The sequence below is a fragment of the Emys orbicularis genome, chromosome 5, assembly GCF_028017835.1.
Source record: "Emys orbicularis isolate rEmyOrb1 chromosome 5, rEmyOrb1.hap1, whole genome shotgun sequence".
Lineage (NCBI taxonomy): Eukaryota > Metazoa > Chordata > Testudines > Emydidae > Emys > Emys orbicularis.
In genome coordinates, this window is record NC_088687.1 from 144408296 (window position 1) to 144433545 (window position 25250).

The 25250-nt window shown below is 64.7% G+C and overlaps 1 protein-coding gene across 15 annotated transcripts in view; it reads left to right on the forward strand.

Annotated features, from left to right (window-relative positions):
* LOC135879486 (transcription factor COE3-like) overlaps positions 1–25250 on the forward strand; it is an 82418-nt gene that overhangs the window by 6499 nt on the left and 50669 nt on the right. For 14 of the 15 annotated variants that reach the window (XM_065405484.1, XM_065405490.1, XM_065405485.1 and 11 more), the window contains exons 2-6: positions 10709–10865; positions 12290–12353; positions 13132–13187; positions 14216–14289; positions 15581–15649. In XM_065405484.1, the coding sequence (XP_065261556.1) occupies positions 10709–10865; positions 12290–12353; positions 13132–13187; positions 14216–14289; positions 15581–15649 (420 nt within the window). The remainder of the gene's footprint in view (positions 1–10708; positions 10866–12289; positions 12354–13131; positions 13188–14215; positions 14290–15580; positions 15650–25250) is intronic. The other variant, XM_065405489.1, reaches the window with a different exon arrangement.

A 25250-nucleotide genomic window follows, 5' to 3' on the forward strand; every position in this document is an offset into this window, starting at 1 on the left:
GGCTTTTTCAGAGCAGCCTACCTGTGTTCCCTGTGATTTATTCATGAGAAATGCTGCAGCGAAACAGGCTTTCTACCTGCAGCGGGGTGGGGGGGAGCATCCAGCTGTCAGCTCCGTTCCCGTCAGCCCCTGGCCGCTAAGAGCCGGGCTCGCTGGCTTCCCAGCAGGAACCCAGAAGCAAAGGGGAGGCAGCCGTCCGGCAGCAGCGGCAGCACCAGCGCGGTTCGGTTACCGTGCGTCGGGCCCAGCATGGCGGGTGGCTACGTCGGATTCTAGAGCGCCCGTCCTCGCCCACACGGTGCAGGCGCAGGGCGCGGGGCCGGAGGACAGAGCCTTGAGGCCGGCCACACTTTCCTCTCCGCTCTCTCTGCTCCCCCCCGGCCTCTCTCCTGTGGGGAGCCGCAGCTCCCCAAGGCAACGCTCACCTCGTGCAAACGGCCTTGAGCCCGAGCCGGGGCGGCCCCAGGGGCCTCGGCGCGTTTGCCGGCTCTCTTAGCCATCAGGCCAATCGGCTTCCCCAGCTGGCCGGCGAGTGAGCTCGCCCGCCCCTGCCAACCCAGCGCATCCTTCAGTTATTTTCTTCTTCCAACCTGGAGCTTTTTAACCCTCCCCCGCCCAGGTTATAAACCAAGAAACCCAGCCAGGCTGTGAGGTTTCGAGGGCCCCATATGAATATTGGGCTAATCAGAGGGTGACCAGACAGCAGGTGTGAAAAATCGGGATGGGGGTGGGGGGTAATAGGTGCCTGTATAACACAAAGCCCCAAATATCTGGACTGTCCCTATAAAATCAGGACATCTGGTCACCCCAGCTAACCGGGATGCTGGCCAGAAGACTCTGAAGTGAACAGCCAGGATGCCCCCACCCTGGCTTTGAGTGTCCCCCAGGGCTGGCTGCCCCATAGCACGATGCTGGAGCCCGTCCACACCCGCTGTCGGAGCTGGCCCGGGGGGAGTGGCAGTGGAGGGTTGTCCCAGGGGGCCTCGCGCGACAAAGGCCGGGGGGATTTCTGAGCAGGGTTTGGCTGGCGGGTTTGCCATCGGTACTGAGCACGTAGTGGAAAGGCTTTTCCTGGGACGGTTTGTGTGAATTGCTGTCGCTGGGGCTCTAGCTCGGGTACTGTCTGCCCCATCTCCATAGTATCATCCCTCTTTCCTGGCTTCATCCTCGCGCACCCCTGGGAGGCAGGGCAGGGTCATTCTCCCCATCGCACCGAGGGGAAACTGAGGCACAGAGCGACTGGCCCACGTTACACAAGGACTCTGGCAGAGCAGGGAATTGAACTCAGGTCTCCCGAGTCCCCAGCCATGGCCATTGCCTCGTGGCTGCCCTCCTCCCCCTTCCTGGAGCCCATGTGCAGGAGACGCTCACACGGGCGTTCGCCAGGAGCACGTTCCCAGCCATGGAGCGCTCGCTTGGGAGCTGTTGCGCTCCCCCCTGTGTTGTCAGGGGGCTGCCACGGGACCTACAGGCCTAACTTTGGGCAAAGGGGGACGATCGTTGGCCGAGAGCCGGTCGAGACTCTGCCGCGGAGGATTGGCGAGCGGGCGGGGAGCCGGCTGCCCTCTGCACGGCCAGGGACAGTCCCTAATGAGCCGGGGGCGGGGAGCGCTTGGCCCAGCTCTGTCTATTGGCAGGGGAGCCAGAGAATGACGGCTGGTCACTCCCTCTGGGGCACCTGGCACTGGCCACTGTCGGCAGACAGGATACTGGGCTAGATGGACCTTTGGTCTGAATGAAGCTGCGTCGGTCCCTTCCAGTCCTTGGACGTGGGCCCCTGGGGATCCGGGCCGACCGGGCGCCGATGAACTCAGGGGAGTTTTGCCGTTGATTTGAATGGGAGCAGAATCGGGTTCTCCTCTCCACCACGGCTTGAAACCAAAGCCCTGGGGACGGAGCGGCTCTGTTCATGGATCCACCCGCCCGCTTGGCCACTTTGCTGCCTGGGTGCTCGTCTCGCCGCGTCCCCTCGAGTTCTAGTCTAGCGACATCCCGGCCCCCCCGGCTCCGGCCACCAGGGACGAGGTTACAAACGGGCGCCTGGCCCTCGGCCGAGCCGCAGGCATGTCACCAGAAAGGGGCTTGGGGCGGCTGTGCTGGTGGGAAGGGGGCACGGAGGGGACCTTTGGCTGGGCCCTGTGGCAGGAGCCAGGTTTCCAGGGAGCCGCGTGCCGGGAGAATCATAGAATATCAGGGTTGGAAGGGACCTCAGGAGGTATCTAGTCCAACCCCCTGCTCAAAGGAGGACCAAGCCCCAGACAGATTTTTGCCCCAGATCCCTAAATGGCCCCCTCAAGGATTGAACTCCCAACCCTGGGTTTAGCAGGCCAATGCTCAAACCACTGAGCTATCCCTCCCGCGATGGTGCGGCCCGGAGGCTGGAGACGCGCGCTGCCCGTGGGTGTCCGAGGGGCTCGCGCAGGAGCTGGCCCTGGCAGAGGGCCGGGTAGATGTGCCGAGAGAGACGGGCAGGGGGCTGGGTAGCGTCATGCCCCTCCAGGAGGCAGTGGGGACTCCCCGTTGGCCCTGCCTGGAAATGCTGCTCGGTGGTCACGGGTGAACTGAGTTTGGGGGGGCTCTGCCCAGCTCCTAGAGCCAGCAGCTCCGCAGCAGGGGGGCGAGAGCTGCCTAGACCTTGGGGAGCGGCTCCCCCTTCCCTCCGAGGGGGCTCCCTCAGCGTGTCTGTGCCCCAGGGCTTTCCTGGCTCCATAGCCCCCCCAGCCGCCCGGATCGGTCTCTGAGGGGAGTGCTATGGAGCAGCAGGAGAGGGGGCTGGGGGCAGAGAGGACGGCAGCCATGGGTCCCGCCCAGCCCACCCCCGCACCCCGCATGGCCCCGGGCCTGGGACTAGACGCAGAGCTGCTGAGAGCCCGCGGAACTGACAGACAGACACGGGGTGCCCGTCCCTCGGGGGGGAGGCGGGTGGCAGTCTGCTGACCCCTGGATGGGCAGGCGAGCCTGGGCATCGCAGGAGTGGGCTGGCCAGGGGGGAGGAGGCTGAGGTGAGCCTGGGTCCGGGCTGGTTTCTGTCGCTGCTGAGCACGGCTGGATCGCAGCGGGTCCCCCTGGCCCCACGGCGCCCCACAAGCCAGGGGCTGGTTCTCGGTGGCTCCATGCCGGGGCTATGGGGGCCATGCGCCTTCGCACTTCTCGCCCTGTGGTGATCGGGGGTCCCCCCACCTGTGCTCTGCCGCCCCCGCGTCCCCGCCCCCGGGGGAGTCTCTAGGGTCAGCTCCAGAGACGGTCTCTTGCCAGTGGGGCCGACAGGGGCTGGGCCTCCCTGGGGCGTGTAACGTTCTCAGACCAGGCCCAGCAGGCCGGGGCGCGAGGGGCCCAAGCCGTGGGCTCGATGAAACGGGGCGTGGGGAAGCCGCCTCCCTGGGGACCCCTGGGTCACGACGGTGCCTTGTTTCTAGATATATGTCGAAGGAGTCAAAACTGTGGGGGTTCCTCTTGGGAGGGCGAGGGTGGGTCTGTGGGGGGTAGCCCCAGAATCGCTCCAATTCCGGGGTCCGGGGGGCAGCTGCAGAGTGGGGTGGGGGGAGCCCGGGGCTGCGGGTCGGGATTGAGGAGCGTCAGCCAAGCAGTGCGGTAGCTCCCTCCCGTCCCTCCCGTGGGGCGCAGTCACGCCAAGGCCGGGGGCGTACCGCACTGCTGGAACTCGCCGGGCGCGCCAGGGCCAGGGCCAGGGCCGGTCACAGGCTCAGAGATCCCAGGGAGCCTGCGCCTTTGGCCCTTCGCTGAGCCGGGCTTCCCTGGCCGTCTCCGGGCAGCGTCACCTCTCAGGGCCCTGGGCTGAGGCCCGGCGTGTGGGGGGTGTTCACAGGCTGCCGCTAAAGGGCTTTTCAACATGGCCCCTTGTGTGGTGCTCTATGGTGGAGAAAGGCAGCTGGGGGTCTCCTTGGTTTTTATCTGCGAGATATGAGGGATGTGGGCTGGGCTCTCCCCGGGCTCGGGCGGAGGAGGAGCTCTCCGGGCAGTTCATGGCAAACGCGCGTCAAAGGGCTGCAGGGCGGCGTGTTTAGCAAAGAGGCTCTTTCTCCCCAGGGTGCACCAAGCATTGGAGTCCAATAGGTGGGAACCAAACCCACTGGTCTCTTCAAGAGCCCGACTAGAATCCGCTTCCTCGGAACAACCCGGCTGACGTGCTCGTCATCCCCTGGCTTGCTGGATCAGAGCTCGTGTGAAACACAAGCAGGGGAAAGGGGCTGTTGGAAGAAACCTTCCAGCCTCTCTTCACCCGTCACAAAGGAGCAAAACGAGACACAAACGCCCGCTCGTTGTTACTCGCTCTCCCAGGCGTGTGGGTCGCGGACAGTGGGGGGGGGGAGTGTTTGATGGGGAGGGGGGCTAGTGATTTGGGACCTGCGTGTCCTTGCTCAGGTGTGCTGTGATCTAGTACATCACGGATTGCAGCGCGAGTCTCGTGGTATTTGGTGCGTCTCTCAGAGCCCCAGCTCCTGGAGTCACGTGATGGGTTTAGAGGAAAGCTCAGATTCACTTGCAAAGTCCGTTTCTGCCCTGCCTGATTGTGGGGAGACTTGGAGACGTGACCCCACGCAGGCAGAGAGAGGCCAGGGGTGCGGGGGGGGGGCAGGTTTGATTTTTTTAAAATCACAATACGTTTTGATTCATGCACAGCTTTTGTCAGTGGGTCCGGCTGGCAGAGAGCCGGTTCCCGGGCTGCAGCTCCCCACTGTCTCTTTGAGAGTTGGGCGTAAGCTCCTCGTTACAGGCGGCCAGTCTGAGGATGGGGTTCAGCTCTGCTGGGGGCTCTGCCTCCAGGGGCAAGGCCCTTGTGACACCCTGTGGCCGCGCAGCTCTTACTTCTCTGCTCGCCAAGGCTGCCTGGAAACTGGTGGCAGCAGCTGGAGTAGGACTGGGCTCCTCCAGCTTTCAGGAGAATCTCCGTTACCAGTATAGAGCCCATGACACACAGCCAGCCTTTCTGATCCCATCCGGTGGAGGCAGGGGGGCCCACACCAGCCGGCTCATGACTAGTGTTGTGTGCATCGTGGCAGCGTCCGGTCAGTGGTGTGGGTGTTTCAGGAAGTGCCCAGACGGAGGGCACGGACCCAGCCAAGGTACGGGGGGTGGAGCTGTGACCTGATGGGCTGTCCGGAGATGGGCTCCTCCAGATGAATGGGGAGTTGATGGGTGGCGAGTCAGAGGGGTCCCTAGGCTGGGGGTGCTGCATGGGAGCCCCAACATGGACGTTTAGGGGCTCTCACTGGTTCTCTAGCTTCCCCACCCGCAGGGGGGCCAGGGCAGCGCCAGCCCTGCTGCGAAGGGCGATGGGCTGTTTCCTCCCCTGCCCTGTGCGCACAGGGGCCGGGCCGGGCCGGGATCCATCGGGCCGGGGGGGATCTGGACCAGGAATTGAATGTTGTGAAAGGGAGGGGTTGGGTAACGCTGGCTAGAGTCAGGGGTGAGTTGGGCAAGCTCCCCACACACAGTCCAGCCACTCCCGACCCGCAGTCCCCTGCTAGCCCAGCCCTGGGATCCCCACCCCCAGCTCTGCTGGTGCCCCTCACTCCTGACTCGCAGCCCCCTGCTAGCCCAGCCCTGGGATCCCCCCCCCCCCACCCCCAGCTCTGCTGGTGCCCCTCACTTCCGACCCGCAGCCCCCCCGGATTTCTGCAAAGTGTGTGTTGATTTTCTGATAGGTCTAAGCCACTGGATTCGGTTGCATATGGTGAGCTGACCCAGAGATGTGCAGCAGGTGGGGCAGGGCCCATTCTCCTTGGGGAGCTGGGGCTGGCTGCAGAGGGGGAGCCCTGGGGCTGCCCCATTGACATCAATGGCAAACTCACTGGTGTCCAAGGGACGGGCTCTGCCCCTCGGCTATGCAGAGAGGGGTCCCGGGGGAGCTGGACACCCTCGCACCCAGGGCCCTGAGGGCTCCCTTCACCCTGTCTGTCCATCTGTCCAGTCACCAGGGCATCTAGGCTCTGTGGACAGTGGGCTCTGCCCTAGAGGAGCGACACCCTCACCCGGGCACAGCCTGGCAGGCCCCTGCCCGGGGGGATTGCCAGGGTGTCAGCCTGGGCCGGCTGGGATCCGGCCTCGGGGAAGCAGGGGAGGGTCAAGGCAGGGGAGAATTCCTGGTGCACTTGGCAGAAGGGCCAACAGGTGGTGATGTTTTATCGGCTGTGCTCGTGGGTGCCTGGGGCTGGCACGAGGGGCCTGGAGCCTGATGCCCCCTCGTTGTCCCCCCCTCCCGCCTGGGCGATGGCCGGTCCGGCTGTCCCCCGGCCCTGCCCTGGGGGAACCCCGCTCTGGGGCGAGGGGAGTTCGGGTGGCCGCCCCGCCCAGGCTGTTGGTGCCGGTGCTCCCAGCGAGGAGCGCGGCTGAGACCCCCGAACTCATGGCACTTGGGGTCACCCAGCAGCCATTAGCCAGGGGCGGCTCCTGGACTCGAACCGGCAAACGTGGCACCGGACGGGGCAGCAGGACACGGCCCCCAGGGAGAGCAGGCGCCACTGCCCCGAACCACCCAGGGAGCTCCCTGCTGTCGGCAGAGGGGCCAGGCCGGGCCCACTTCCCTGCAGTGTCCCCGGGCCTGGGCATCCCGGGTCTCTGCACATGCGGGCCCAGCCGAGGCTGAATTGCTGGCTCCCTGCGGGGGGGCAGGTCTCTCCGACAGGCCTGTCCCTGCTGTGTGGGGCAGGGGGAGTTTGCCCCACGCCCACCCTCCCGCGGGCTGCACTGATTGCTGCACGGGGGGGGGGGGGTCAGGAGACAGGGCCCGGCAGGCGGCCGCATGAGTGGGCCTGGGGGGCTCTGGACCTTTGCGTGCTGAGTTATCCGGGGGCGGGGCTGCTCTTTGGGGCAGAGACCGGGGGGGGGGGGGGGGGTCTCTCCAGAGCCAGCTGCACAGGGGTCTCCCCAGACTGTGCCTTTAAACAACCCCCCCCCCCCCCCGGCCCGTGCACCACATGGGACAGTTACGGCTTTGTCGCTTGGGCTCCGAACCGGCTGACATGAGACCGCCCCGCCTCACGGCCTGTCCCCATCCCCGAACGGGAGACGGGGCAGGAAAGCAAACGGCCGCGTAACTCCCTGGCCAGCTTGTGGGGGGGGACTCGCTCCCAGCCAGCGCCCGTCCCGCAGCCTGAGGGCGGCCGCTCTTTGATCATGGGGCGGGAGGAATTCTTCCTGATCTCTTTATTTCCCTTGGCATCGTCCCCTGACCCGCTGTGTGCACCGCAGGCCTAGATCCAGGGCCAGATCCTGCTCTCAGTCACACCCAGGTAACTGAGGGCAGCGTTTGCCCCGCTGCGTATGATGTGGGCACGCGGGATTGCCGTAAGGTGGCAGCCTGGGGGGGCCAGTCGTGGTTGGACATATCCCTGGGGGGTTCATCACATGACATCCTCTTTAAATCAAGATGAATCTTTCATCCCTGGAGACTCCCGGCCCATCCTGGCAGGTGGGCCCCCCTGGCAGAGCCGGCTCAGACGCAGCCCACGTGGGAACCCCTGGCCGGGGGCGAATGCAGCAGTCAGGGGGTTGTCGTGGGTCTGGCACTATTTGGGGGTTTGCTCGGAGCTCCTGCTCCCGGAGGCAGGGTTACCAGGGAACCCAGCTTCTGTTTTCCGAGCTCTCAGCGCCGTGTGACCCCAGCATGACCTCCAGCCTCCCAAACCGGAAGGCAGATAAAACCGGCAGGGAGTTTTGAACACTGCGGGTTTCCCCCGTTCGTGCAGGTAGGCCAGGCCGACCCCTGTGCGCGCCGCCGGGAGGGACTGGAGCACAGGCCCCTCTGCTAGACGAATCTTCTCCACTCCCTGCCCTAAGCTGTTGGGTAGCGGTGCTGTGTGCTGCTAAACAGCTGCCACGCCCTGTTTCAGAGGTGGCTGCATTTTGGTGGTAGTTGAAGTGATTTGTGGGAGTGTAAAGGCTGCAAAGCATTCTGGGATCTGCCGGGGTGTGAGGCGTTGTCTGACGGGCAGACGTGGTGGTGGCTAAGCAGCGTCTGAAAGCGTCGCGGTGCCAGCAGGGGCTTGGTAAACGGCGTGAAATTACTCAGTCGTTTCCAGCTGCCGGGTGTCTAGGCACAAACCAACCCCTTCATGCCGGTCCCCAGTGGGGGCTGCAGTTCACACCAAGGGACCCAGCCCCTCCCAGGAGCAAAGCCATGCGGACATCTCCTCCCAGGGCCTGTTGGCCTGAGCCATGTTCCACTCAAGCGGTGCCGCGAAAGGGGAGAGCGGGGGCTGCAATCTCGGGGGAGGGGTCTGTGCAGCGCCCGGCGCGACGGGGTCCCCCAATCTCAGGGGAGGGGTCTGTGCAGTGCATGTCAGTCTGCACCCACGTCTGCCTGGCCCAAGGCGTCCGTGCCACGACCAGGTGGCCACATGCCCTGCACCAGCTACCACAGAGCCACTCTGGTGCCCTCCCAGCCCCGTCTTTGGTGCTCCTGTGACGGGTTCCCCTGGGCTGCCACCTGGAACTGGGGTACCACTGAGCCTCCTGAGCCACCAGCCTGGACTCCCTTTACACTGTACTGCTGTGACGAGGTGCCAAACCCTCCAGCCTGCACTTTCACCAGCATTCACACAGGTAGGGACACGCCCAGCTGCAGTTACACACAGGCTCTCTGACCGCCAGCCCCCCAGGCTAGGCCCCAGAGCAGCACCGTCCTGCCCCGGTCAAATCTGGCCAGTCTGTGGGTTTAATACCTGGTCCACCTCTCCCTCAATGTGAAGAGAACAACGCACACTTGTGGTACCACGCCGAGATTTTCCCCAGGCACCTTAGTCAAACGCACACTGGTTCGGATTAAAACATAATTCCGGGCACCGCATTTCAAGAAAGATGTGGAGAAATTGGAGAGGGTCCAGAGAAGAGCAACAAGAATGATTAAAGGTCTTGAGAACATGACCTATGAAGGAAGGCTGAAGGAATTGGGTTTGTTTAGTTTGGAAAAGAGAAGACTGAGAGGGGACATGATAGCAGTTTTCAGGTATCTAAAAGGGTGTCATAAGGAGGAGGGAGAAAACTTGTTCACCTTAGCCTCTAAGAATAGAACAAGAAGCAATGGGCTTAAACTGCAGCAAGGGAGGTCTAGGTTGGACATTAGGAAAAAGTTCCTAACTGTCAGGGTGGTTAAACACTGGAATAAATTGCCTAGGGAGGTTGTGGAATCTCCATCTCTGGAGATATTTAAGAGTAGGTTAGATAAATGTCTATCAGGGATGGTCTAGACAGTATTTGGTCCTGCCATGCGGGCAGGGGACTGGACTCGATGACCTCTCGAGGTCCCTTCCAGTCCTAGAATCTATGAATCTATAAAAGAAGTTTATTAACTACAAAAGGATAGATTTTAGGTGAGTATAAGTGACAGCAAACAGAGCAGATTACCTAGCAAACAAACAAAACTGCAAACTGAGCTTAACACACCAGACAGGTAGGAGATGAATTCGCAGATTCTCACCCTGAGTGCTAAACAGCCTGGCAGAGGCTTAAGACACAGGCTACCTTGGCTCTGCAGCGTGGGTTTCCCAGCTTTTCATACACAGGTTACCAATCCCTCTAGCCCGGGACCAGCACCTCCCCGAGTTCAGTCCTTGCCCCTCGGGTGTTTCCAGGTGTGTGGTTGTCGGGAGAGTGACGTCCCCTCATGTGCATTTCCTCAGTGAGCCATGAACATTGTTTGGCCTTTTTACGGTTGTACCTGAAAGGCGGCTTGTGGGTGTTTTCAACCCCCAACACGCTCCAGTAACACATACGAAGCCAAACTCCGTAACCTCACACCCGACGAGAGCACAGCCCACCCAATGAGATCTGACTGTCTAGCAGACCAAGACGTTTAGACTGACACCTCACATGGCAGACTTTGTACGACACGTCCGAATTACATGGCAGTGGTGGTTGGTGCTCTCCTGGGAAAGCCAGGGCTGCCAGGCCGTGGGGCAGGATGTGCCGCGTCTAGCTGGGCGGGGGGAGCTCAGTCATGCGTTCTGGCATTTTCGACGCGCCTCAGCAACGGCCACTGGGCTCCCCCCCACCCTGGTGCTGGACGCAGGCTCGTAGCAGGGGGCTGTGGTGGTCTCTGGGGGCCCGTTCACTCAGGGTTTGGGGGGAGAAGCCTCTGTGACCACCAGAGCCTCGGCCCCGCTGCGTCATACTCACCAGCCGCGCATGGGTTAAGTCAGGCCTCGGCCGCGCTAGGTGCTGCACAGAGCACGGGGCAGACCCAGCCCCTGCACCTCCCGCCTTGTGGCCAGGGTCTGTGTGGGCCCGATGGGCGCGGGGGGTGAGGCGGACGACGGAGCCTGGGCTGTGCGCGGGGGGAGGAGGGCCCAGCAGACGGGGAGACCCGCTCGGTGGGACTGTGGGTGTCTGGGAGTAGTGTGACACCGGCTGTAACATGGTGCCTGGGCACCCTGGGGAGGGGGCCGTCCAGGGTGTTTCTCTGCAGCCGGTGGGCCAAGGCAGAGCAGGGAGCTGGGGGGCAGCCAGGGGGACGGGGTTTGACCGGGCGGGGCCTGTGGGGGCAGCGCAGGGAGCGGGGGGCAGCCAGGGGGACGGGGTCTGGGCAAGCGGGGCCTGCGAGGGGGAGCCCAGGGGTCCCGGGGGGAGCCAGATGGGAGAGACTGGTGGAGCCCGCGGCAGGAACACCGGGCACTGGGAGCGAGGGGTGGGCACGGCTGGGGGGCCCTGCGGGCGTCTGGCACTCAGCAGCCTGCGCTTTCCCTTGCAGCGGGGTGGGCCTGGCCCGCGCCCATTTCGAGAAGCAGCCGCCCTCCAACCTGCGGAAATCCAACTTCTTCCACTTCGTGCTGGCCATGTACGACCGGCAGGGGCAGCCCGTGGAGATCGAGCGCACCTCCTTCATCGACTTCGTGGAGAAGGACAGGGTGAGAGCCTGGCCCGCCCCGGGGACAACCCCGCCCCCTCCCTGTGCTCACCCCCTTCTTCGTGGCCAGGGTCGCCCTCGCCCCTGTGCCTCACCCCCACCCAGTGGCCTGCCCTACCCCCATTAGGGTTGCCAGGCATCTGGTTTTTGAGTGGAACGCCCGGTCAAAAAGGGACCCTGGTGACTCCGGTCAGCACTACCGACCGGGCTGTTAAAAGTCCAGGCAGCGGGGCTAAGGCAGCTCCCTGCCTGCCCTGGCTCCGCATGGCTCCCGGAAGCAGCGACAGGTCCCCCCTCCGGCTCCTAGGTGTAGGAGCAGCTAGCGGGTTCTGTGCGCTGCCCCCACCCCAAGCGCTGGCTCTGCAGCTCCCATTGGAACTGTGGCCAATGGGAGCTGCGGGGGCGGCGCCTGCAAACAGGGCAGCTCTGGGAGCCGCCTGGCCGCGCCTCTGCTTAGGAGCTGGAGGGGGGACCTGTCGCTGCTTCCGGGAGCTGCTTGAGGTAAGCGCCTCCCCGAGCCCTCACCCTCCCCCCGCGCCCCAGCCCACTGCCCCAGCCCTGATCCACCTCCCACCCTCCGAACCCCTCGGTCCCAGCCCGGAGCCCCCTCCTGCACCCCAAACCCCTCATCCCCAGCCCCACCCCAGAGCCTGCACCCCCAGCCGAAGCCCTCGCCCCCTCATGCACCCAAGCCCCTCAGCCAGCCCAGTGAAAATGAGTGAATGAATGGGGGAGGGGGGGTAGAATGAGCGGGGGCGGGACCTCAGTGGAGGGGCGGGGCCCCAGAGGCGGGGCAAGGGGTTCGGTTTTATGCGAGTAGAAAGTTGGCAACCCTAGACCCCGCCCTGTGCCTCACTCCTGCCCCGTGGCCCATCCCACTCCCACCCCTGCCTTATGCCCCGCCCCCTCCCCATGGCCAGCCTCGCCCCCTCCCTGCAACCTTGTTCCCTCCCTCCTGTGCCCCCCCCCGTGGCCAGCCCCTCCCCCTCCCTGCCCCCTGCCCCCTGCAGGTGGCCCTAGAGCGAGTGGGGACGTGGCACCTCATGGGAAGGCCCCAGGGCGGCGGGGGCTGCGGGTTGGGATTGAGGGGCATCGGCAGAGCCGTGGGTGGGGAGCGGTGCCTGGGCTGGAGCTGTTCTGTCCCCCGTCTGGCCAGGGCCCCTCAGCCCGGCCCCGGGGTGAGTCCGGCCCCAGCCTCCCGCTCAGACCGATCCCCCAAGGGGGCCGAGACCCCCCCAAACTCACGTCCCGGGTGGGGGACCCCGTGTAGCCGGCAGATCCTCAGTCCATCCCACCCCGCCCGTCTGCTTGGTGGAGGAGACTGCCCCAGCTCGGCAGAGGGGGCAGAGAGCCGTGTCCCAGGTACCCCGGGGGGCTCGGCTCCCAGCCACCGGTCACCGTCCGACCTGCTGTCTCCCTCCCCAGGAGCAGAACGGTGAGAAAACCAACAATGGCATCCACTACCGCCTGCAGTTGCTGTACAGCAACGGTAAGGGGGGGACAGGGGGCTGCGGGGTCGGGAGCTATGGGGCAGAGGGGCCGGGGGGACAGGGCTGCGTGGCAGGGGGCAGGGGCTATGGGGTCAGGGGTCTGCTGGGGCAGGGGCTATGCGGGCTGGGGGGTTGAGGGCTACAGAGCAGGGGGGCTGCAGGGGCAGGGGCTGGGGGGGCCGGTGGCAGGGGCCGGGGGGCTGCGGGGCTGGAGAGCAGGAGGCTGTGGGATCAGGAGGTTTTGGGGCTGGGGGCCGGGGCCTCAGCACCATGTGTGGCCCCCAGGACTGACTCCCGGCCCCAGCCCAGCGCCTGCAGCCCTGTCACCCTCTCACGTCCATCCTGCGTCCAGCAGGGGCCGGGTGGGTCTCCTGCCTCCTCATCGATGTGCCGAGCTGCACGTTCTCAGGGGAGGGTCCTGGAGTACGTGGGGGCTGCGGGTTGGGAGTGAGGGGCACCGGCAGAGCTGTGGGTGGGGGGAGCCCAGGGCTGGGCTAGCAGGGGCTGTGGGTCGGGAGTGAGGGGCACCAGCAGAGCCGGGGGAGCCCAGGGCTGGGCTAACGGGGGGCTGCGGTTCGGGATTGAGGGGCACCGGCAGAGCTGGGGGAGCCCAGGGCTGGGCTAACGGGGGGCTGCGGGTCGGGAGTGAGGGGCACCGGCAGAGCTGTAGGTCTGGAGGAGCCCAGGACTGGGCTAACGGGGGGCTGCAGTTCGGGATTGAGGGGATCGATGGAGCTGCACAGGCCAGGTGAGACTGTCTCCTCTCCCCCCCTGCAGGGCTGCGGACGGAGCAGGATCTCTATGTGCGGCTCATCGACTCCATGTCCAAGCAGGTAACGCTGCCAGCTGGGGACAGTGCAGGGGGAGGCCTGGTCCGGGGCTGGGGGTTCAGACCGGGTCACCCCTCCACCACTCCCAGGAACTCCTGTGCCTCTGAGGTGCCACCCAGCCCCAGCCTGGCCTGGCCTGCATCTCAGGCCTTCTTCTGCCCCCAGGGCTTCCCCAGGAGCACCCGTGTCCTTCCCCACTGCCCCCTGGGTGCGAGCGGCCCCATGGCTCCGGTGCACCCAGCCCTGCCCCCGTCCAGACCCGCCCAAAGGTGCCCCCTTCCCTGGCACCCTCCGTGCCGCGCCCCTGGAGCAGACACAGCCCTGAGCCTGGGCTCTCCGCTGGGCTGCCTGCGGCTGGCCCTGTCCGTCGGTCGCCCTCCCTTGGCAGGGGCTGTCCGTGCCCCGTACTGCGCCGAGTGCGCTGCGGGCCCAGCACAGCCACTGGGGGTCATGGCAAAGTGAGCGAGGGCAGGTCCAGGGGTTCCCTCGCCCGCCCCCAGCTCGCGCCTCCCCTCAGCCTGGGGCTGGGCTGGCTGCACGCAGCCCTGCGTCCCTCCAGCGGTGCCACCCCGGCTCCCCCCGGATAGGCCGGCTCTGCGCTGCCCCGAGGGGTGGGAAGGGCAGCGAGAGGGGGTGGGGGAGCAGAGCGAGGGGGAGCGAAGTCGCTTGGGGGTGAGAGGGCCCCACAGCCGGGCCGGGCTCAGCGCAGGAAGGACGCGGAGCTGGCGGGCAGCAGAGATCGCCCCCGGCGGGCGCCCAGGGCCTGTATGGCTGCAGAGTGAGGGGAGGCCCTGGGGGCGAGGTCCTGGAGCGATGGGGTCCAGCGGAGGATGGGCTGGCCGGCCCACGCAGCCCCCTGGCCGGGCAGCTCCCGGTTTGCTCCGTTCCCTCGGGGACTCTGAGACGCTCGGTCCCAGGTTCCCGGCCTGCGAGGGTCCAAGCCGCCCGCCTGGCCGGTGCCCATTGTGATCAGAGACCCCCCCCGGGCCGCGCGCTGGCAGATCCCCTCACCCGGCGCTCTCTCCCACCAGGCCATCATCTACGAGGGGCAGGACAAAAACCCCGAGATGTGCCGTGTGCTGCTGACCCACGAGATCATGTGCAGGTAGGTGCCGGGCTCTGCCTCGGGGCCGGCGGGGCAGCGAGAGCGCGCAGGGGCCACGTCCCCGCCCGGCTCCCGTCCAGCCACCCACGCGGCTGCAGGAGTCGGCCTGCAGGCACGGCATGCACTGCGCACGCGGCCGGTGGGGGGCACTGCCAGCACGGCCGCCGATTCTGCCTGGGCTCTCGCGCCGCGCGCAGCGTCAACCGCCCTCCTCTCTCCGTGCCCCCGGGCCCCCGCAGCCAGGCTGGGAGGGAACGCAGGGCACCTTCCCGGGTTGTTCGGCGCACTGGTGGGAGGAAGGGGGCAACTGGGGGGCATCCGTGCCCGACACACGGACGGAGCCCGAGGTGGCCAGCCCGGAGCGCCGCCCTGGAGCGCCGGAGACCCGTGCCTCCCAGCCGGCTGCACACAGGTGGGCGGAGGGGGGGTGGGCAGCGAGCCAGCGGGGCCGGGAGCGTCTCCCCCCAGCTGCGTCTCTGCCGGGGTCCCTGGTGCCCCATTAGAGCTGCCTTGTTTATGAGCCTCGTGCTCGGTGTTTGTGGGAATTAGCGGCTGTGTCAGCGCCGGCTTTCCCAGCTAATTGATCTCCAGGAGCCTCACTAATGATCTCGGGGCTCAGGGACTAGTGGGGTCCCGGGGGGGGGGCTGCGTACCCAGCCTCGGCTTTGTTTGTGTAACTGAGCCGCCCAGGGGCTCCCCTGCCTGCCCGGGGCCCAGCCTCCCGCTCGTCTCCCGCCCAGCCCTGTTTGGGGGCCTGAGCCCCGGCCTCAGCCATCCTGACCATGGCCCAGCTGCGACTGGGGCTGGGCCGGGGGTGGGGGGCAGAGCCTCCCCCGCAGGGCCAGTGCTTCGAACCCACCTGGCTGGCAGTGAGCGAGCACCAGCGACCCCCCCCCCATGTACCCAGGGCTCGGGGAGTGGAGCTAGAGGGGCGCAGGGGGAGCCGGGGGGCTGAGCGCCCCCAGCAGACTAACCTCTCCATCGGTGCTTCGCCCCCAGGCTCACAGCAGGGCCTAGTCCCCTGTGTGATTAACCCCCAGCCCCAGAGCACCCCCAGAGCTGTGCGGGGCCCATGACAGCCGCTCCCACCCAGGGAACAGCACTCCCGGCCCCCAGGGCACCCCCCAGCTCTCTGGGGCTTCCCACAGGGGTCGTGGGGGGCTCCTAGCCTGGGCCATCCTGTCCCCCTGCCCCCATCAGCCGTCCCTGGGGGTGGGAGGGGCGCCAGGCCGGGGGTGCTGGGTTCTCCTCCCCCACTTACCCCGACTTCTCTCCCCCTCGCCCGGCCCAGCCGCTGCTGTGACAAGAAGAGCTGCGGGAACCGCAACGAGACGCCCTCCGACCCCGTCATCATCGACAGGTGAGCGGGCCCCGCGCGCCGTCCCCTGCGCCAGGCCGTGGGACACCCCCCCCCGACCGTCCTGGGGTCCTGTCCCGCTCCCCGTGCCCTGCGCCAGGCCGTGGGACCCCCCCAGACTGTCCTGAGGTCCTGTCCCCACGCCCCATCCCATGCACCAGGCTGTGGGACCCCCCCCGACCGTCCTGGGGTCCTGTCCCCACGCCCCGTCCCCTGCGCCAGGCCGTGGGACCTCCCCCCCCCCGACTGTCCTGAGGTCCTGTCCCCATGCCCCGTCCTCTGAGCCAGGCCGTGGGACCCCCCCAGACTGTCCTGGCCCTGTGGGCTGGATCCTCATCAGATGGGGCTCAGTGCCCGTGCCCGACCCCACCAGCTGAGCACCCCCAGACGGGCACCTGGCTTGGCTGAGGTGGGGGTGGTGCTCAGAGCCCCGTCCTCTCCCTCCCCCGCTGCCCTGGGGTGCCCTCGGCTGCATCTCCCTGGTCCCCGGGCTGTGTGGCTGTCTCCTCCCTGGGCTGGGCACCGCGCTGCCTGGCTCCGTTCAGCCCCTTGTCTGCTCCTGCCCGCTGGCATCGTGGCTGGCCGGGTGCAGAAAGGGTGACCGCAGGATGGGGAAATCGGGGTTCCAGCCTGGCTAGCGCCCTGCTCCATGCCGCGGTCCCCCCAGCTGTGCGCTGGGGGTGCTGATGCAGTCCTACACGCCTGGGGCTGTGCAGTGAAAGGCGTTAAAGCTGGCGAATGGCCCTTGGGCAGGACAGGCTGGACAGACAGCACGTCCGTTCTCACCCAGCACACGGCTGGCCTGTGGAACTCACTGCCACAGGAGAGCTCTGCAGGATTCCATTGGATCGGGCATTGGCATCGATAAGGAGAACACCAGTTACATTGTGGGGGCGGGGCAAGGGAAGGGGATGTAACTCCCACTGCTGGGCATGAGCCACCCTCCCACCGCCGGGCCTGGGATGAAACCCCCCTGGGGCGGGTTATTCCGTAATTGGCCATTGTGGGATTTCTTGGGGCGTCCGATGCTGGTGCTATCAGACAGGACACCGTACTGGACTAGCCAGACTCTGTGTGTGACTGCGCTCTGTTGGATGGAATCTGTGTCATAGGCCCTATACTGCCAATAGCAGCGATTCTCCATTAGCTGCAGTGGCAGGAGAAGCTGAGTTCTGTCCATGCTGTTGCTGTTCAGTGCCTCCAGCATGGGCATCGTGCCAGCTCTGGGGCTGAGTCCTAGGGGCCTGGCTTTGTGTCTCTGTTAATGCTGTGTGCTGGGGACGGGGCTCCAGCGTGTGTGACGTGGGGAGGACATTCCCTGACAGCCAGTGCAGAGAGCAGGGGAGAGCTGGCCTGGGAGCACGAGCCAGATCTGTGCTCCCCCCTCCCGGTATCCCCACTCCCCCGTGCACCGCGTCTCGTCCCCTGGAGAAGAGCCGTCCCCAGCCAGCTCCGGTTTCCTGCGTGGGCGGCCGCAGGGCACAGAGCCACGCGGCAGTGATGCTGCATAACGGCCATTTCCCCCGTCCAGGCGACGAGTCATGGGGCTGGTGCCTCCTGGCAGCACCCAGATATCTGCGCGCCCCGACTGGGAGTGGGGCGGGGGCGGGGAGAGGTGGGGACACGGGGGAAGAGGCCTGGGTCACAGAGCCCCTTCCTGCATTCAGACCCCCCATGGCTCGGGGCACACAAACCGGACCTGGGGAACCTTCCGCTGGGTTTGAAAATTGACCAGGGCGCCAGTGACCAGAAGCTGTTCTCAGCCGGTGGCTGTGTTTGGCCCCAGTGCAAGACGAGTTTGGTGGGCCTCTGCCCTGGGGGTTGGTGCTTTCAGCAGAATCCAAGGGCTCGCTTGGCCCTCTCTGATGGCATGTCCCAGAAAATCCCTCCACTCCCACTTGTTGGGACGGTGGATTGGGACTGAGGGGCACTGGCAGAGCTGGGGGGTGTAAGGCGGGGGCTGTGGGTTGGGGCTGAGGGGCACTGGCAGAGCTCGGGGGGTGCAGGGCAGGGGACTGTGGGTTGGGGCTGAGGGGCACTGGCAGAGCTGGGGGGTGCAGGGCAGGGGGCTGCGGGTTGGGGCTGAGGGGCACTGGCAGAGCTGGGGGGTGTAAGGCGGGGGCTGTGGGTTGGGGCTGAGGGGCACTGGCAGAGCTCGGGGGGTGCAGGGCAGGGGACTGTGGGTTGGGGCTGAGGGGCACTGGCAGAGCTGGGGGGTGCAGGGCAGGGGGCTGCGGGTTGGGGCTGAGGGGCACTGGCAGAGCTGGGGGGTGTAAGGCGGGGGCTGTGGGTTGGGGCTGAGGGGCACTGGCAGAGCTCAGGGGGTGCAGGGCAGGGGGCTGCGGGTTGGGGCTGAGGGGCACCGGCAGAGCCGGGGAGGGGGTGCAGGGCAGGGGGCTGCGGGTTGGGGCTGAGGGGCACCGGCGGAGCTGGGGGGTGCAGGCCAGGGCTGGGTCAGCAGGAAGGATTGAGGGGCAGTGGGGGAGCACTTGCCATCTGTCCCCCTCTGCTCCCTGACTCCCCGGAATAAGCAGGGCTGTAAATTCCCCCATTAAAACCGTCTCACCGCAAAGCCCCCCCAAGCCTCAGGCTCCCCTGGGGATCCTGGAAGCGGGTCGGGGAACCTCGGGGATCTGGGGAGCGAACACCTCTTTTGTTGGTGGGCCGAGCTCTGCGGCGCCAGCGCCAGCCCCGGTTTGGAGGCTCCGGCCCGGGTTCTTTGTATGGGTCCCAGCGGGGCTGGGTCTGCGCACGCCCCGGCTCGGGGCCCGAAGCTGGTCCGTAAATCAGGCAAACAAGGGAGCCTCTGTCCCCGCCACAAACTACTAGCATCAGCTGCCTCCATGGTGGCTAATGGGCCGAATTCACGGTCTCGTCCCAGCCGCTGCTGGTAGCAAATTAGGCCGTGCTTTGTAAATCGCCCTGGCCTCTCGCTGCCCCCACACAAGGCGATGGCTCCTGCCCGCGTCAGCGCCCGCGGGGGGCTGGCTGGCTGGTCGAGGGGCCCGTGGGCTAGGGATTGTGCTGGGGACCCCAGGAATCAGAGGTGGCCGAGGGTGTTTGGGCCAGGTGAGTTTGCTCAGTTCATGCACTAGATCGGCTCCTGGTTGGGGAGGTCCCTCGGACCCTGCATTGGACGAGATGCCGGGGTAGAGCGAGGTCCCTCCGACCCTGTGCTGACTCAGTTCCCTGCCTGTGTTGTGTCTCTCTCCCAAGGGGGGTTTCCCCGGGGAGGTTTGGCTGATGAGGCCTCAGTCTCGTCGCCTGCTTGGAGCCCCTTCCGCTGGGACACAAGCTGCGTACTCGAAAGCAGATTCCCCTCCTGGCTGCCTCCCTCCTGCTCGCTGCTGCGCGGCAGCCAGGCAGCCAGACGCGGCAGATGGTGGAAGTGACATTTGCCGTCAGCGCAGCACTTTCATTGCAAATAAAACAAATAAATAATACAAACAACATGGAGCTGCTTGCCTTCGCCAAACGGGGAATGTGTGTCAGCGCCGTTCCCACTGCCCCGGGACGCGACAGCCACACCGAACGTGCGACACGCGCCGGGCACACGCCGTGCAGGGCTAAGACACGTGTGGACACAGACACGGCACCCACGCGACACACACAGACACACCAATCCAGACACCCCTGTGTCCCTACCCCATCCAGACATAGCCAGGCCCTGCCCATACAAACGTCACACAAACACGCCATGCACACGCCCTGTATGGACACAGATACAGCTGGCACACAAACACACCAGGCCCACACAGATGCAGACATGCCTGGCACAGGCCATTTGCACACACAGCCTGTGCAGATCATACATGCACAAGTGAACATGTGAACATACCATGTGCACAAGCTGTCCCTGTGCAGCTCAGCCATGCACATGCATGCTCACCACTCAGCTGCGCAGACACACGTGTGTCCATGCCATGAAGACGACGTGCCCACACACAACCATGCCATGCCCATGCAATGTGCCAAAAGCACCCCCACGGAGGTGCAGATGCACCATGCACCAGGACGCACTCATGGAACACGCTATGAACACACAGGCCTGCTGAGATGCACAGGCCAGGCCGTGGTGTTCTGCCAAGGGGCCAGTCGTAGCGGCAGGTTTTGCAAAGCAGAGATTTGACCACTAGGAACGTGGCTGAGGCCCCCGGACTCCTTGCGCGTGAGCTGCCTCCCCACCTGTGAGCAGGGAATGACTCAGCCCCCGCCGCGGGAAGGGTTTGTAGCCGGCTCCGATTCCCTGAGACACCCACCACTCTGACTCCGACTTCTGAGACCTAGATGGTCTCTGGGCCTGAACCCTCCAGCTGCACTGAAGGGGGGTCCTTGGAATATTTAGTTTCTTTTGTATAACCCCAACTGACCCCTGTCAAATGACTGAATGTGATCAAAGAGACTCAAATACGGAACCCCCGGAGGAGACAACAGTGCCTGGGCAGCCCTGGCCCGACCGCCCTGGGAATTACTGAGGGTCCCTCAGACTCGCCTGGTTTCAGTCCCACGTAACTTTCTGAAGAGTTGAACTTCCAGGCTGAAATTTCCCATGTTTGGATTCTGCCCAGGGGTGAATATTTCTGGAAAATTTGGGTACAAACAGTTTAGCTGTTTTTGAGTAAGAATAAAATGACCAAATAACCCCACAGCAAACAAACCCAAAACACACACACACTTTCCCCCTTGTCAGAAAACTCCTGCCACCTTCCGCCCCCCCCCCCCTTCCGCCTTTAAAGCCAAAGGGCAAAAGTTAAAAATTGGCTCCCTGGGGAGGAGCGTCCATGAATGTCTGGGTGAAAACAGGTTTGGATTTACGGAATTAGGATCCATGCAGTGATCTGTTGCACAGCTGGTGACGTTGTGTTGTGCTAAAGGAGATTGTGTTGTGCATACATGCCTGGCTAGTTCAGCTGCTGTGGTGTGGGTGTGTAGTGACTGGGACAGGAACCCTGGGTCAGTGACTGTGTATCCTGGAAGACAAAATCTGCCTGGCTCCGAAGCAAGCCGTGGGAAAGCGATTGTTCCTACTGACGTCCTAAGCTGTGTCGCTGTTCCGAGAGTGTCTAGCCAGTAGTGACGCGGTCTGGAGTGTTCCTTTTAAACAACCTAGGCAATTCCACCCAGACAAAAACGTTGTGAAGGGAATTTTAAGGATAAACAAGCCAAAGCGATGGGCTGGGTTCTTCCTGGACTAAAAGAACACCTTACTCTGAGCACCTCCGTTTGCCTGCTTGTGGAGTACGTTGCTACTGAGCATGGGGAAGGGTGCTAGAAAGTTACCCGTGTTTCCTTACCCCTCCCTCTGCGCCCTTAGGTGTATGCGTTACAGAGCAGTCGGTAAGCACACGCTCGCTTGCTGGCTGGCAGACAGTACAATATAACCGCCTGCTGAGGGAGCCGCTGATAATCACGTGCAGCGTTTCCCCCGTCCTCGATTTCCCTTTTCGCCGTGGTCTGACCTGGCTTTTGCTTTGCGTTTTCCCCGTGCGGCGGTTTCTCCGAGCCTGTATCTGCAGCGTTCTCCCAGAGCCTGGCGTGACGCGGTTTCTTTTCAGGCAGTAGCAGGTTTTCCTGTGCGGTTCAGGGAGGAGAAGACTTGGAGGGGACGTGATAGGCAGCACGGCCCAGTGGGCAGGGCCGCTGCCTGGTGCCTGGAAGAGCTGGGCTCGGTTCCTGACTCTGCCGGCTGACGCCCCTCCCATTGTTTCTGTGTCCTGTCGATGCCGATGGGGCACTGCTTGGGGCAGGGATGGTCTTCCTGCGTGTGTGTTTTGTAAAGACACTGACACGATCCTGGCGCGCAGAACGAGGGGTGAGCCGGGAGCGCTCTAATATGATCGCCGTCAATGGAGCCGGAAATCCGTAACTCTAGACTAGCCGCAGGGAAGTGCTCATCTCCCCGGTGAGCCTGAGCTGGCACGGCTCTGCCAGGAGAGAGCGCTGAGGCCAAGAGCTCCGTCAGCAGCCCTGGGTTCTGCGTGTCCCGAGCCTGTTTGCCAGAAGCTGGGAATGGGGACAGGGGCTGGATCACTTGATGATTCCCTGTTCTGTTCATTCCCTCTGGGGCACCTGGCACTGGCCACTGTCGGCAGACAGGACACTGGGCTAGATGGGCCATTGGACTGACCCAGTACGGCCGTTCTTATGTTCTGTGAGCAGGTGGTTCTGTAATTGTCACCGGTAGCGTTTCTTCCGCTGACTCGTTGGTCACTGGCCTCTGGTGGAGGCAGGAGACTAGATGGGCCACTGCTCTGCCCCCAGCCGGCCCAAGCTAGCAGGGTGGGGCTCTCTGCCCCCTCTAGTGGTAGAGCGTGCAGAGAGGTTTGCCCAGCAGGGCTGGCCTGGCGCTCAGGTGGACTTGTAGATCCCCGCAAGCTGCTCACCCAGTCGTTACAGGTGATGGTCCATATGGGGAACTGACCTCTGAGGGACCGTTCCCACTCTATAAGAGGTCTCTGACCCTCCTGCTGGCTAATGCACCCGGTCCCTTGTGCATTTGCTCCCGGAGCTCCTGGGTTCGATCCCTACAGCTGCCCCAGACGGGGTCACCATTGCATCCCCGCGTCACCAGGTGCCGCGCAGGGGGCGAGGAGGCGGAGATCCCTGCAGGTAACAGCCGTGTGCTTTGGCTCCCGCTGAGGAGGGGGGACAGTTCCATCCCTGCAAGCTAGGGACGCGCTTTGGGAAAGGTAGAGGGGCCCACCCCCCACCAGAGTCCGGGGTGTCTTCGCAGCACCCTGACTCTCTGGTTCCGCAGCTCTGCGGTAGCCAGGGAATGTGTGCTGGGACCCGGGACATGGGCACGGGAACTAGGGGTGCGGGGGGCTCTGCTCCCGGCCCCGCGTCTGGGGTCCCAGCCATGGCCCCAACCCCGGCCCCCTTACCCCCATCTGGGGGGCAGGGATGCAGACAGGGGTAAGAGGGGCACAAAGTAAAAAGTTTGGGGCCAGTTTCACTGGCTTTCAGCAGCCCCACTATAAAAAGTTTTCCAGTGTCCGTGACCAGGGACGCTCCTGGGACAGGGCCAGCTGGGGGAGAGCTGGTCCTGCTGGCCTGTAGTTCCCTAAAACAATCCCGTTCTATGAGCACCGCACCTGTCACCCTGCAGGACCCAGTGAACTGACCTGAGCAGGAGTTATACACAGGCACCGTCACTGGCCTCCGCAATGTGGCCACCTCTGGGGTGGTGGCAGCTGCCACCCGGCAGTGCCACTCAGCAGTGTCGGAGAGGCAGCGGGGAGGAATCGTGAGTCCAGCGCAGACAGTCGGGATGTCTGAGGGCAGCAGGCTGCGATGGGCTGGACACCAGGGTTAACACTCCAGCTCTGGAAGGAACGTGCCAGGGGACCCCCGATGGCCCCCCAGTGGCCAGGGCCACACTACCTCTGGCTCCCCACCGGGAAGAGCTCAAGGTGAGGGGGGAGCCGGGGGGGGGGGGGGAGGACGCGCCGAGCAGAAAAGGGAAGGCTGACAATTAATTTTGTGGGCGCCAGGGTGCATTGTGGGAGAGCGATAGGAGCCCAGCTGTCAGTTTGAGAAATGAGGTGTGATGCGGGGAGCCAGATGTGCCGACGAAGGGAAGGGAGCTCGTTAGCTAATTGCACATGCAAATCACCGCTCCCTGTCCCTTGGCACCAGGACCGATCCGTGCAGCTGGGACCGTGGCGGCCAGGTGAAGGGGAGGGTGCACCCCCCATGATGCCTGTGCACCCCAAACGCTGCTTGGGCTGGGCTGTGAGCGTCCTGCTCCCGGGAGAAACCGTACCCCTCCTGGGGGGCAGCGGGGGGAGCCTTCCTCTGGGGGGACGGGTGGGATGTAGGGAACTGGAACGGCCAGCTGAGGGCAGGGGATGCTGGCTCTGAGCCATTCTGGCCGGTCGCTGGGTCAGACACTGAGCTCCGTCTCTGGGGAGCCCCAGGCCCCGCCAGTGGGGGCGCCGGAGTCTTTTCTGCCCTTTAAGTCAGAACAGGGGAATCCGGGGAGAACCCTCCTTCGCTTCCCGTCCCCAGCACTTCAGGAACACGGCAGTGCCAGGCTGGGCCAGACATCAGCCCAGCTCCGGCGGGATCCCCCTGCCCTGGCCAATCAGGATGGACCATTGGCCCATCTCCTGTGGGATCCCCCCCTTCCTGGCCAATCAGGACAGAGCATTGGCCCATCTCCAGTGGGATCCCCCCTTCCTGGCCAATTGGGACAGACCATTGGCCCAGCTCCAGAGGGATCCGCCCTCTCTGGCCAAACAGGACGGACCATTGGCCCAGCTGCAGCAGGTCCCCCCCTCCCTAGCCAATCAGGACAAACCATTGGCCCATCTACAGCGGGATTCCCCCTTCCTGGCCAATCAGGACAGAGCAGTGCCCATGTAGTCTGGTAACCCCCTCCCCGACCCGGCCAGCAGTGGATACTTCAGGGGACGGTGGACCCCTCCCCCCGTGTGCCGGGGATGGTGCGCCGTGGCCAGTGGGTGCAGAAATCCCCGGCTGCCCACTCTGGTACAGGCGCTCGGTGGGCACCCTGGTGGGTCACTTCCTGGTCACCTTGGCGGGCCGGGGACGGAGTCGGCTCGAGTGCAATAGGCCCCCCAGCCCTGCATGCGCTGCGTCCCCCCCGTGGCAGGAAACGGAAGGGCTAAGGGGCGGGCACAGGGGGTGAGAGGTGACCCCGCGTCTGGGCCTGCGCACACACACCCTCCCCCCGGCACTGTTCCCAGTAGCTTTCCCCACGCTGGTCCAGCACAGGCAGCACAGGGGGGCACCTGCTGGGCTCACTGCGCCCTGGGGGCTGCAGCCAGGGACGGTGCCGGAGCGCCTTGGTGAGGGGTTTGGACTGTCAGCGGGGGGGCGTTGTCGGGGCGGGGTGTCTCGGTGTGGCTGCAGGAGTCGGTGTATACGGGTGTGTCCGGGTGTGTGATGTTAGCGGGTGTGTGCGAGCGCACCTGGAATCCTCGACATGTGGGACCCTGAGAGATGCTCAGGTCCTGGGGCAGGACCGCGTGCGCCCAGCCCAGCCCCGGCAGGTGTCTGTCCAGCTGTTCTTACAAACCACCCATGCCGGGATTCCTCAGCCGCCCGTAGACACACGCCTGGGCCAGAGCTTAACGAATTTTTCCCAGTATCTGACCTAAAGCTCCCTGGCTGCAGATTAAGCCCATTGCTTCCTGTCCTGCCTGCAGTGGACATAGAGAACAAATGATCCCCGTCCCCTTTAGAACAGCCCTTAATATACCCGAGACTGGGAGCAGGCCCCTGCTGTCTTTGCTCAAGACTAAACATCTAGGTTTTTTAACCTCAGAACGGCCAGACTGGGTCAGACCAAAGGTCCATCTAGCCCCATATCCTGTCCTCTGACCTCGGCTGATGCCAGGTGCCCCAGAGGGAATGGACAGAACAGGGCAATTAGCCAGTGATCCGTCCCGTCGCCCAGTCCCAGCTCGGGCAGTCAGAGGGCGGCTTTTTGAAACCCTTCGCCGTTTCGTTGCTCTCCTCTGGACTCTCTGCACTTTATCCACATCTTTCCTAAAGCGTGGCACTCAGACCTGCCACTGGACTCCAGCTGAGGCCTCCCCAGTGCCGAGCAGAGGGGGACACTGACCCCCTGGGGCTG